The sequence below is a fragment of the Rhincodon typus genome, chromosome 10 (assembly GCF_021869965.1).
Source record: "Rhincodon typus isolate 14 chromosome 10, sRhiTyp1.1, whole genome shotgun sequence".
Taxonomy (NCBI): domain Eukaryota; kingdom Metazoa; phylum Chordata; class Chondrichthyes; order Orectolobiformes; family Rhincodontidae; genus Rhincodon; species Rhincodon typus.
In genome coordinates this window covers 61,817,617-61,831,255 of record NC_063341.1, presented here as the reverse complement: position 1 = coordinate 61,831,255, position 13,639 = coordinate 61,817,617, and the positions used below count along the sequence as shown (strand labels likewise).

Genomic DNA, 13,639 nt, shown 5'->3' with positions numbered 1-13,639 from the left:
CAATAAATTTGTTGCTGTTCACTTTAAATCTTATCCAGCAGTAAAACTAAATAGATGAAAATATTGGAAATTGCAGCCTTTGGGCAAATGCTCTCAAATACAAATAATAAAGCAAGTTTTATACACAAACCTATTATCGAAAATACTGTTCCTCAAACAATTTGTCTCAGATCATTTCTTCATGAGCTTTATTCAATTACTACTTGTTTAAAATTGCTCACCTTCAGATGGAGGCTTATTGTACTTTGTTCTGAGACATGTTGATGTTAAGAAAAGATGAATTGTGTTACACATAATAAGATTGTATTGTATTTGTAATACAGTTGTAAAGATGAGGGCAACTTTTACAAATGGAATGGGAGTATTCCCTTTAAAAGCAAAATTTTGGGGTTGCATTGGATTGCAATGAACTATAAATATCATAAAAATGTATTATTTATTTATAAAACTTAGTTCTACATTTTTCACTTGCAATGTAATTTTAATCCCCTTCAATAGTAACATATAAGTCATTTCATTTTTACCTGTAGTTGGATAAGTTCCCGGGTCCCTGTGAACATCATGCCATGATTTGGGGCAAATGCAGGCAAATGGGACTAGATCAGTTTAGGAAAGCTGGTCGGTATGGACGAGTGGGCTGAAGGATCTGCTTCTGTGCTGTATGACTCTATGACCCTATAGGGCTTCCTATCAAGGTGCCAATTGACTCACCCTATTATTGTGTCTTCCTGAGCATGGTCAGAGAAGGACCACATCTTAATATTTTTCAGGAAAAGAATTGGTTCATGATTGACAAGTATTTTCTTCTTTTGATACCATACTAGTTGACCAAGTACTGAAGATGTTATGAATTGGTTTGGCAGGCAATAGTAAGGAAAATAGGCTACAAAATGGCAGCATTGTAGTATTGCTAGTATTATTGATTTTCCTCAATACTAATACTCTGAATACCTACCCTCACATTAATTCAGCAGTATTGTTTCATTTCATATAATTCATGGGGTGAGAGGGAGCGATAACACTAACAGCATTCGTGGAGATAATACACACGTTTAATAAAAAATTAATCAGACTACGCTTGAAGAACCATGTCCAGTTTTGATCCCACTTCCATTAAGAGGAGTTCAAGGGACAAACAGAACATCAGTATATCATAAATAAATGAACTATTAGGACAAGATAAGGGCAAACGAAAGGATTGACGTAAACACATGATTAGTGAAATATTAGCAAGTGGGTATTAAAAATTTTTTCTTGATGAATGAAGACATGTGGCAGCTGATTGCACATGAGGCAGTGTTATGAATGTGGGAGCCATGGCTAGTCCCATTGTATTATAAAGCCTTGTAACACAAAGATCTCACAGAGATGGTTTGGGAAGCAACTGCAGAAATCTCCAAGTCAAGCCCGGACCCAGGTTCTAGACAAATTTGAGCTCTTCTGGCAGATCCTCATGGAAATTATAGTAATGTTTGCCAAAACACCAGAGCAGTCTTACTGTCCCTGAATATAAGGATGCTAGGATGTACAAAACAGTTAATATGTGAGAAACTGCTTGCAATAGAAACTGTTCAGTCTAAATTCTATTCAAATCATGGTTCATTAATTTGTTTCTTGACTTTCTTGAGATCAAATATTTTACTTAATGCTTTAATTTAGATATTTCTCACTGTAAAGTTAAATATAGGACTACTGAGATTGTTCACATCAAACTTTTTATGACATTGACAGGTGTACGAAAATATAATTAAATATAAAATGGCCACGTTGATTTATTAGGGCAACACACTATTAGGGAAGCAGCCTTCATCTACTTGCTATCTTATAAAGACTTCTTGTAATATTAAATAAATGTTGGAAAAGGAATGAGGAATATTAAATTTGGAATACAGCTGTTATACAAACAACTGAATTCTGTAATGCTGAGCTTGAGGTATTGAGTGACAGGACGCACAACATAATAGATTGAAATCTTGCAATCTGTGTTCCATCAGGCAAGCCCAATTGTATTAAATCTGGAGTGTTAAAGCTTGTTGAATTTTACCTCCTCTGGGACAGCCCTGATATTGGTAAATCCTTTTCTAAAAACCACAAACACATGGCGAGCTCCACAACGTAATGCAGATGTAGCACAGTCAAAGGCAGTATCTCCAGCACCAAGTACAAGAACTGTGCCTTTTATTGATGGCAGACTAGACTGACAGGCACACATCCCTGTGAAGAAAAAAAGAGCATTTTCTTTGAAATATGCTATTTACTCTAGGCATCACAAAGTCACACCGAAGTATTTATAGAAATGTAAAATTGCACAACAGAAGGTCGAAATGAGACATATTACTATCACATTATTCTGTTTCATTGCAGGATGTTTTATTCTTTTTCGAATGTATTCATATACATAATTTCACACCCAGCACCCTCAGCAAAGAGACCTATTATTTTATCTTCTATGGATGACTGCAGGCAACATTGAATGGTTCAGATTTCAGCATCAGATTTCACATACATTACACTGAAGCAATCAAAACTCTCAAAATCTAAATAAATCAGAAAAATACTATTAGTCTGTGATCATAATGTCTTTTTACTATGCGATCATGCATTTAGTTAGCCCTAATGTATCGCAGAAGATGTCCTTAGACCATTAAAATGAATTTTTGAAACCAATTCTTTTATTAAATCCATACATCATTAAGATTAAGCAGAATATATTTCCAGACATAAAAAATAGATTTGTGGGAACAACTTAGACAAATCATAGGTTATAAGACTTTACAGCTTCTAATAGTTGTCAATACGCAAGTTCATATTATGCACGCTCCTGTTGTAAAATGAAGAAAAATGCATATACTGCAAAGACAAAATTCTAAATTGCTGATGATTCTTTTACAAAATGGGAGCATTTTATCACACAATAAACAAGTGTTATTATGCTTTCATTTAACATGAACTTACTTCATTTGTTGAAGAAAATTAATGGTGAACAGTCCTCCTGACAACACAAGCAAATTGCGCAATATTTTGAACAATAAAATTCTACCTGGTTTGCTAGCTTTTGCAACAAGAGGCAGGAACTCCTTGGATGTGTAGAAGCCATGTTCCACTGTTAAGCCTTCAAAGATGTGATCTCTCTTTGGCTCTGGTAAACCTGTTGAAACACAGATTGTTCCGTTAAATAATAATGCACCGAGAATGAGAATTGAATAGCCTTTTGCATTTTTAGAATGAACAGAATGATTTCATAATCCTCTTGCCTGAAAATGTTGTAAGTACCAATCGTCTCAGCATTCATGCAGACTATGTTCACCAATAAAGAGGTACTTTATCGAAAAATACTTCAATTTTTTGAAGACATGTGTTAAAAATCATAACAAAAGAACACATGCACTATTTTGATCACAATTATATATCCCTTAATATTTGTTGAAATACCATCTATTACATATGGGAAAGTAATTTAGAATCTGATATCACAATCTTACATGAGCTTTCTATAGAATACTTAAAGTACTTAGGTGTAATATTTTACAACTTTGAACAGAACTATTCAAAAATGGCACAGCCACAATGAAAACAAATTTGTAGAAAGTTTTCAAAAATTGACGATTGAATCATTTATCAAGGTGGCAGAGTCCTTGATAAAAAGTCTGTGAGTGTTAGTGTGGACGCGTTGGGCTGAATGGCTTGCTTCCACACTGTAGAGACTATGATTTTATTCTAAGATTCTATGATTTGTCTTAATAGCACTCCCAACTTTTTGGAATACTCAAGGCATATATGATCTTTAAATTCTGTATAAACCATGACTTTTATTTTTGTGCCTTTAAAAACTAAGGATTGCAATGATGAAGTAGTTTTGTTTTAAACAGAGATTTTCCAGGATGGCTGGATAAATGCATAGCAAGGAGTTCAATACCTATTGCGAACTCTGTTCCTGTGGCTACAGGCTCCTGTAATGTGCAGACAATCAGGACCTGAGGAAATGTTTACAATAGAAGTTGATTGGCTCACAGCTAACTGACAAGATTGGAACTGGAGACAATTTACAGAGGCACAGACACACAGAAAAAGAAAGATGCAGAAGAGGTAGCTGTTCTGTTCCCCAACAGAAGCTGCCCGTTTTCTGCAGTAACAAAAAATAATATAAATTTGAAGTCATCTTTCCTATCATAGCTGCTGTGAGCTGTGACGTTTGAACTGATAAATCAGAGACGTTTTCCAAGTGGATCAGTCACTCTGTCCTTCTATAAGCCAGTGGAAAATTCCAGGGAAAGAAAACTGAAGACCAGTGGCCTGGCTTGACAAAGTAGATCATCTTGATATTGGAATCGGGAAGCAAAATCACCTAACTGACTGTTTTTGTTTAGTCCCGGAACCTAATCTGTAACTTCCAACAACTTTGGTCTGAAAGTTAGGTCAATTGGGGTACTGAGCGTATATTAACATAAATTGCTACGACTCCAGAATAGTGGGGCCCAATTTATGACACTAGTGGGTCATGACAATACACTAAAATCTCCAACATCAAGGATGGTAAATACTTAGCAATAAAAATACTGCAATAAGGCTGTGAGCAAAGCCTGACAGCCTGGTGTAACACATATAAAGCCGGGCTTCATGTCTCACAGGGTTCTTACTGCAGAAGGACCCAAACTCAAATGCTGAGCTGTGGCTTAGAGGAAGAGGATTTTGCTCTTGTCAACTAGTTACGAATTATGCCCACCCCTGCCGTGCCCATCATTCATCACAGGAGACCAAACGTGAATGACTGGAGATGAACAGCCAAGGACTGCACAGGAGGGCATAAGCACTACAATGATTGCATAAGATTTGGGAAGATGAGTAGTAAGTGGTAACAAGGTAAGAGACCTCCAACTCCATACACAAGAGCGTGCCCATTGTCTTTGGTAAAACCGTCAGAGTGAATTTCCTGCCCTATCACTGAGATGTCATTCACACTCACATCCTGGGCCAAAATGACAACGAGGCATCACTGCCATCACAAAGATGACTCTGAACATTACTGTGCTGTCATCATGGCAGACCATTAATAATGATGAGGCCGGAAGCAGGAAAGAGCAGAATCATTCGATAGTGATAACGTCAGGTAGAGGTCACTCCTGCCCAGTGCGTGTTGTGACTTCACAACTATCATCATTTCTGGGCTTGACTATGCTGACTTGCCTTCTCCTGCAGGCACTAGAGTACAGAGAGTGGAATAAGTGATCTTCTCAGTGTGCAGAAATTCTACAGGACCAGCACTGTCACATTGTACCTGAACAGCATCACCAGTGCAGAAGCAAACACATCTCTGTGGAGCCAACGTGGGCCTTAGAATGTGAGAACAGGAAGAACAGGAGAATATGAGTGAGGCAGAGTCAGCCTTGAGTGCACGAGCTCCTCCATTACAAGAGGTGGCACCATTTTGAAAGAATTATATGTAGCACCATTCTGAAGAGATGCAGAAACAGCATACTGAAATGCACAGAAGGAGACACACTCTGTTTAGAGATGGACTGTTCAATGTTGTTGATGGCACAGGATAATCAGGGATACTGAGAGTGAACCAGAGTTAGCTTTGAGTGTATGAGTTTGTCCATTGAGAGAAGTGTCACCATCTAGGACGAAGCGTATGTAGTGTCATTCTGAATGGGTGCATAAACAGTATGCTTGTAATGGAGGATACTACCCACCCAGTCAAGATACATCTTACGGTAAGTATGTCAATGTTCAGTTGAGTGGAGGCTTGTGTAAGTAGGTTGCTCTGATTGGAGCTTTCACCTTTTGTGTCTAGATGGATAACAGGAGCCAGATCTTCACAGAATAAATGTTATCCTACAAAAAAATAGTTCTTAGGCCATCTGAGCATTCAGTGAATGAAAGTCTTTTCCATTTAGGAATCTGACATACTGGTTTGTCCGTGCCTGGTTGCTTTGCATGGGTGAGCCATGAGGGATATTCAGTAAAAGCTAAAGAGCTTAATGGCCCATTGCACGAGCCCATGGATGTAGTCCCCTGCCTTCAGAATAGTCAGCTGTAACATGCCTGATAACATAATCAGCCACTGACTGTGAGATACCAGCCAGATCTGCAGCTGATCCTCAATTTGATCCAAATGCATAAAAGTTCAGGGTGATGGTAACGATGGTGGCTGCAGGTAGGGGATTGGCTTGGTGCCCATGAGACATCAGGTCATTGTAAACCAAAGTACAAATGTCCAAGACTGTTTGGTTGCATTGGCAAAGTCCTTATGGCATTGGCACTCTGAGTTGCAGGAGAACTGGCACTTGGGGAGTACCTTCTTCCTTGAACCTTCTGCTTGCCTGGAAGGTGCCTGTGCTGAAGCTTTTCCTCCCTACTCTGTCCAATTTTAGAGTGGTCTATTCCCACCTTCAGTCGCTTACTGCTGGCTTTTGATGCTACTGCTTGCAATGATCATTTCTCCTCCCTGACTGTGCTGGCATCTCTAGTCCTGCTCAGATTCACACCAATGATCCAATGACTCTCATCAAAGACAATGCAGTAATAACTTCCAATGTCTTCAGCAAGATTCCTCTCTCAATGAATACTATCAAAATAGACCAGATCAATTGGCTGTGCATTACATTGCTAGTGGTATAATTTGTAGTATCATTGCTGCTGCAAAATGGCTGTCATGTTTGCCTATTCATTGTATGAAATGTTATGGGACATTTCAATTATGTCATAATGTATGTAAATATGAATATTTCTTTCTCATGCTGAGTATATCAAACCTTTTAGCAAAAATAAAAGCTGGATAGTGAATAAACCTACTGGACTTTCTGTTATATGAAATATATTTACAATTTGACACAATGGAATGAAGTGCTGCTGATATATTTTTAACATCTCGGTGTCATAGGCCTTCTTGTCAAGTGTTATTTTTATAATAGCTGTTTTACTCTTCATTACCACTTGCAGAAAATTTTAAGTTTTGGACAGTTAGCGGCAACTGGACGCTTCAGTAGTTCTATGTTGGAGCACTGTAACCTCCTATTATTAAAAAAAAATTATAACCACAATATTTAAAGCATTACAAGCCTACTTGGATGAAATTGCAAGGGTTAAAATCTGCACTTCTTCAACATTTAGTTTCAGATTTAGCTTCATAGATGGGAGAAATGTCATGATTATTTCAAACCAAATCTGAAACTCAAATCCTGACAACTACAGAGAGGGAAGACTCAAGGCAACATCTATGCATGCCCATATCACCTCTACAGAACTGGATGCTTATCACCATCAGGGATTAAATATAGACAGCTCTCCAGAATGGTCTTCCAAAGCTACATGTAAGATTAGACGCATGATGCACTATTGCACTGACAGTAATTGATGTGAACAAGTCTAAATCTGTGCTTCATACACAATGGTGTGGTTTGTGAACTTCATAAAGATGATTGATCAGCCCTTAAAGAAGGATATAAAAGCGTTGGAAGTAGTTGAGAGAAGGTTTACCGCACTAAGACCTGGAATCGGTCAGTTGTCTTATGTAGAAAGGTCGGATAGATTAAGCACGTATCTGCTGGAGTTTACAAGAGTAAGAAGGCAATTGATTGAAAAATAAGGTCTTGAGGGGTGGATGTGGAAAAGATATTTCCTCTTGTGGGAGAATGTTGTCGAGAGGTACTTTGAAAATAAGGGTCGTCCATTTGAAAAATGAATTAGATAATAATTTTTTGCTCAGAGGATCAACTCTATTCGTCAAAAGGCAGTGGAAGCGGTTTCTGAATATATTAAGGAAGAGGTGGACAGACACTTGTTAAGCAAAAGGGGTGGAAACTTATTAGGGTAGGCAGAATTGTGGAGTAATCAGATCAGCCATGATCTTACTGAATGGCGTCCCAAATCTAAGGAGCTGAGTGGCTCCTAATTTCTAAATTTGTTCTCCTACATTATTGATCAAACTGTAGCTTGTATCCATTAGTAATCAGATGCCAGAAGATGACACAAGACTAGATGCATAACAAAAAACAAAGGAAAAACTCACAATTAAAAATAATTAGCACATACTCTTTCACAGTTCTAATGCATATCATTTACAGTTGCAGTGCACTTCCCACTGATCAAAATTCTAAAATGTATTTCTACTTTGGCTTTCACAGAATGGTGCATAGCAACTTGGAGGTAAAGGGTGAAATAAATTGGAAGAAGACAAGAGAGGGTTAGAAAATATTTTAGCAGACAGGGTTGGAAGTTCCTGTACCAGGATGGAATAGAAACATAGAAACATAGAAAATAGGAATATGAGAAGGCCATTCAGCTCTTCGAGCCTACTTCACCATTCAAAATAATAATGGCTAATCATCCAACCCAACACCCTGTCCCTGTTTTCTCCCTATGCCCTTTGATCCAAAGAACAAATAGAGAACAAAGAACAATCCAGCACAGGAACAGGCCCTTTGGCACTCCATGCCTGCTTTGACATATTTTGCCCTTCCACACTAAAACTGTCCTCACTTACAGGATCTGTATCCCTCTATTCCCTTCCTATTCATGTATTTGTCCAGGTATTTCTTGAATGCTGCTATTGTGTCTGCTTCCACCACCTCCTCTGGCAGTTTGTTCGAGGCACTCACTACCCTTTGTGTGAAAAACTTGCCTTGCACATCTCTTTTGAACTTCTGTCCTCCCCCTGTTGAATCTGAGTCCACTTCAGTAATTGACCCCCTCCACTCTGGGAAGAAACCTCATACTTGCCACTCTATCCATGCCATTCACAATCTTATCAACTTCCATCAGGTCGCCCCTCAACCTCTTGCGTTCTAATGTAAACAAACCCAATCTTGCCAACCTTTCTTCATAGCTAAAATCCCCCATACTAGGCAATGTCCTGGTAAACCCTTTCTGTACCTTCTCCAAAGCATCCACATCCTTCTGGTAGTGTGGTGACAAGAATTGTATGCAATATTTGAAGTGTGGCCCAACTAAAGTTCTATAAAGCTGCAGCATAACTTGTCAATCCTGAACTCAATGCCCCTTCCAATGAAGGAAAGCATACCATAAGCCTTTTTTACTACCTTATCTACCTGCACTGCCACCTTCAGTGATCTGTGGACCTGCATAAACAGATCCATCTGCATATCAATACTCCTAATGGTTTTGCCATTCACTGTATAATTTCCATCTGTACTTGACCCATCAAAGTGCATCACCTCACATTTGTCCAGATTAAACTCCTTCTGCCATTTTTCTGCCCATACCTTCAACTGATCCATATCCTGCTGAAACCTCTGACAATCCTTCTCACTATCCACAACTCCACTCATTAAACCAGCTACATTTTCTTCCAAATCATTTATGCAGACCACAAACAGCAGAGGTCCCAGTACTGATCCCTGTGGAACACCACTAGTCAAAAACTTCCAATCCAAAAAGCATCCTTCCAATGTTACCCTGCGGCTGCAATGATAAAGCCAGTTCCGTATTCATCTTACCAGCTCACCCCTGATACTATGTGACTTCATCTTTTGTACCAGTCAGCCATGAGGGGCCTTGTCAAAAGCTTTACTAAAGTCCATGTAGACAACATCAACTGCTTTTCCCTCATCAATCAACTTCATCACCTCCTCAAAAAACTCAATCACGTTCGTGTGATATGATCTGCCCTGCATAAAACCTTGTTGCCTATCACCAATAAGTCCATTTGTTTCAAAATGCATATAGATCCTGTTCCTGAGAATCTTTTCCAATAATTTCCCTACCACCGATGTGAGACTCACAGGCCTGTAATTTCCAGGATTATGCCTGTTACCTTTCTTAAACAATGGGATGACATTGGCTATACCATATCTAAGATATATATCTAAGAACTATATCTAACTCTTTCTTGGAAACATTCAATGTTTTGTCCTTAATTGTTTTCCCTGGCTGAGAAATGGAGGGGAAGGGGAAAAGAGTTAGCATTTCAGAGCTGTGGTAAGGAGAGCTGGGCCAATTGGAAATTGAAGACAAGAATACTGATCTGACTCAAAAGAAAATGTAGCCATATCAGAAAAGAATGTGGAAGCAGATACCTGTTTAAAAGACTTGGGCTGAAAAGAATCCAAATAGATGTCAGTGTTTCTCATGACACCTCAATCTGTTTAGACTGTCTTCAGCATCAACATTTTGAGGAAACTTCAGATCTGGATCCAGCATCTTATGACATCACAAAACACAGCTTGTCCAAAGTGTCACCATGTATGACAACAATGGCACTGAATTGGCCATCATCTCAGTCTTGGGACTTTCTAACAGAATCTTCCCAATCAAACACCTCTCACTTGCGTAACACTCAAGCAGAACATTTTTTGTAGTAGGCCAAAGAGTAGCTACAGTAAATAGTTTACTAACACAATCAACAACCATGGCAATAAGGGGCTCTAGTTAGGTTTTTGAAATTGCTTGAAATTACTTTGGGAGAGTAAATTGACCATGTCGACTTCATAGTTCATTTTTCTGGGTGTGTGGAACTTAGATGTCTATGGCTAGGAAGCCTTTGAGAATAAAAGCACTTTGACCTGAACCCTCCACAAAAGTCTCCAACACAGAGTTCAGGATAAAATCTTGCCCAGATTGGGGCTTAACTGCAAATGCACCTTGGAAATTTAATATTGGCCAATACCTGATCAAAGTGAGTAATTAAGCAACATAACTCAACTACTTTGACCTTCTCCACAAGGCTTGGTTGAGACTCTTGGGTGTCTAAGAAGAAAAGGTCACAAGGATAACATTGTGTTGCAGTGATGATCAAAATGTAAGCGGTATATGGTCCCACAATCTGAAGTTTGTAAATTGTACTAGGCTAGCAGGTGACTAGTAGGGAGGCTAGCAGGTGGCAAATAGAATTTAACCCAAAAAAGTGTGAGGTAATACATTCAGGAAGGTTTAACCAAACAAGGGATTACACAATAAATGGCAGGACCCTGGAAAGTATTGAAGATCAGAGGGACCTTGGTGTACATATCCACAGATCCTTGCAGGTAGTGGGGCAGGTAGATAAGGTGGTTCGGAAGACATATAGGATGTTTGCCTTTATAACTTGAGGCATGGAGCAAGGAGGTTGTGCTGGAATTGTATAAAATGCTGGTTTGGCCACAACTGAAGTACTGCAAGCAGTTTTGGTCGCCACCTTATCGGAAGGATATGTCTGCACTAGAGGGGGATGTGAGGAGATTCACAAGTATGCTACCTGGGTTGGAGAATCTGGGTCATGACGTAAGATGGATCAGCTGACACAGTTTTCCTTGCAGCAGCAATACTAATGTTGAGCTTTCAATCAGGTCTGAGGCTCAGATTCAATATAATGTGGAGCTGGAGGAGCACTGCAGGTCAAGCAGATTCAGAGGAGCAGGAAAGTCAATGTTTTGTGTTTACACCCTTCATCAGGACTTAGGAGTGGGAAGGGAGCTCAAAAATAAATGTGGGTGTGGGGCTGGGGGAAGGTAGGTGAGATGGCGATAGCTGGATGCAGGTAGAGGGGTAGTGGATATTGGTCAGAGGAAAAGGTGGGGTGAATAGGTGGGAGATAAGATGAACAGGTAGTGTCAGGTCAAGGAGGCAGGGATGAGAGGGAGGGTTGGCCATGGGATGAGGCTGGGGTGGGTGGGGAGATTTTAAAACTGGTGAATTCTATGTTGAGGCCATCAGCTGTAGGCTCCCAAGGAGGAATATGAGGTGTTGTTCCTCCAGTTCGCAGGTGGCGTCATTGTGACACTGGAGGAGGCCCAGGATGAACATGTCACCCAGGGAGTGGGAGGGGGAAGTTAAAATGGTTGGCAACTGGAAGGTGGTGTTGGTTATAACATACAGAGCAGAGATTCTCCACAAATTGGTCACTGAGTCTGCGCTTGGTCTCACTGATGTGGAGGAGGCCACATCGGGAGCAACAGATACAGTAGACCAAGTTGGAGCACGTACAGGTGAACCCGTGTCGGATTTGGAAAGATTGTTTGGGGCCTTGGATGGAGGTAAGGGGTGAGGTGTAGGGGCAGGTGTAGCACCTCCTGCGGTTGCAGGGAAAGGTACTGGGTGTGATGGGGTTGTTGGGAAATGTGGAGCAACAAGGGAGTCACAGAGTGTGTGGTCCCTATGAAAGGCAGATAGAAGTGGGGAGGGAAATACCTCTTTGGTGGTAGGGTCTGATTGCAGGTGGCAGTAGTGGTAGAGGTTGGTGGGGTGGTATGTGAGGACCAGAGGGACTCCGTCCTTATTTTTGTTCAGGGGAGGGGGGTTGAGGGCAGAGGTGTGGGAAATGGAAGAGATGCGGTTGAGGGCATTATGAATCAATGGAGGGAGGACGTTGCAGTCCTTGAAGTAGGACGACATCTGGGATATCTGGGAGTGGAACTTTCCATATGGGGAGCAGATGCAGTGGAGGCAGGGGAATTGGTGGTAAGGGATCACACTCTTGCTGGAGGATGGGTGAGAGGAGGTGTAGTCAAGGTAGCTATGGGAGTCAGTGGGTTTGAAATAGATGTCGGTGCTGAGGTGGTTCCTGGAGATGGAGATGGAGAGGTCCAGGAAGGAGAGGGAGGCATCGGAGATGGTCCAGATGAATTTGAGGTTTGGTTGAAAGCTGTTAGTAAATTTGATGAACTGTTCATGGGAGCATTAGGCAGTGGTGATACAGTCATCAATATAGTGGAGGAAGAAGTGAGGGATGGTGCCAGTGTAATGGCGGAAGAGGGATTGTTCCATGTATCCTACAAAGAGGCAGGCATGGCTCAGACTCATGTGGGTTCCCATAGCCACGCCTTTAGTTTGTAGGAAGTGGGAGGAGTTAAAGGAAAAGTTGTTGAGGGTAAGAACAAGTTCCGTTAAGTGGATTAGAGTACCAGTGGAAGGGGACTAGTTGGGCCTGCGGGAGAGGATGAAGCGGAGGGCTTTTAGGCTGTCTGCCTGGGGGATATAAGTGCACAGGGATTGGATGTCCATGGTGAAGATGAGGTGTTGGGGGCCAGGGAATTGAAAGTCCCAGAGGAGGTGGGGTGTCCAGAACGTAGGTGAGGATTTCCTGCATCACAGGGGAGGAAAACAGAGTTGAGGTAAGCGGAGATGGCTTCACTGGGTCAGGAGCAGGCAGAGACAATGGGTCAACCAGGGCTGTCAGGTTTGTGGATTTTGGGAAGGAGATAGAAACGGTCAGTGTGGGGTTGGGGAATGAATAAGTTGGAGGCTGCATGTGGGAGGTCTCCTGAGGTGATGAGGTTATTGATGGTCTGGGAGATGATGGTTTGGTGATCAGGGGTGGGGGTCATAATTGAGGGGACGGTAGGAGGAGGTGTCGGAGAGTTGGTGCCTGGCCTCAGTGATGTAGAGGTCAGTACGCTATATCACCACTGCACCCCCTCCTTATCAGTGGGTTTGATGGTGAGGTTGCGATTGGAGCAGAGGGAGCAGAAGGCTGTGCGTTCGGTGGGGGAGGGGTTGGAGTGAGTGAGAGGGTTGGAGAGATTCAGGCAATTGATGTTGAGACGGCAGTTGGAGATGAAGAGGTTGAGGGAGGGTAGGAGGCCATGGGGTGGTGTCCAGGAGGATGGGGTTTGTTGGAGGTGGGAGAAGGGGTTGGCAGAGGATGGGTTAGACTCACGGTCAAAGAAATACTATGGGCTCGGAATACTATGGATCAGCTTCC

General features: G+C 41.2%; 1 protein-coding gene across 1 annotated transcript in view; it reads right to left on the bottom strand.

Moving 5' to 3' along the window:
- The window catches only part of dpyda.1 (dihydropyrimidine dehydrogenase a, tandem duplicate 1), a 619,381-nt gene that overhangs the window by 301,891 nt on the left and 303,851 nt on the right, over positions 1-13,639 (bottom strand). Inside the window, exons 9-10 of the mRNA XM_048601540.1 lie at positions 3,041-3,148; positions 2,045-2,214 (exon numbers count right to left, since the gene is read on the bottom strand). Of these exons, the coding sequence (XP_048457497.1) occupies positions 2,045-2,214; positions 3,041-3,148 (278 nt within the window). The remainder of the gene's footprint in view (positions 1-2,044; positions 2,215-3,040; positions 3,149-13,639) is intronic.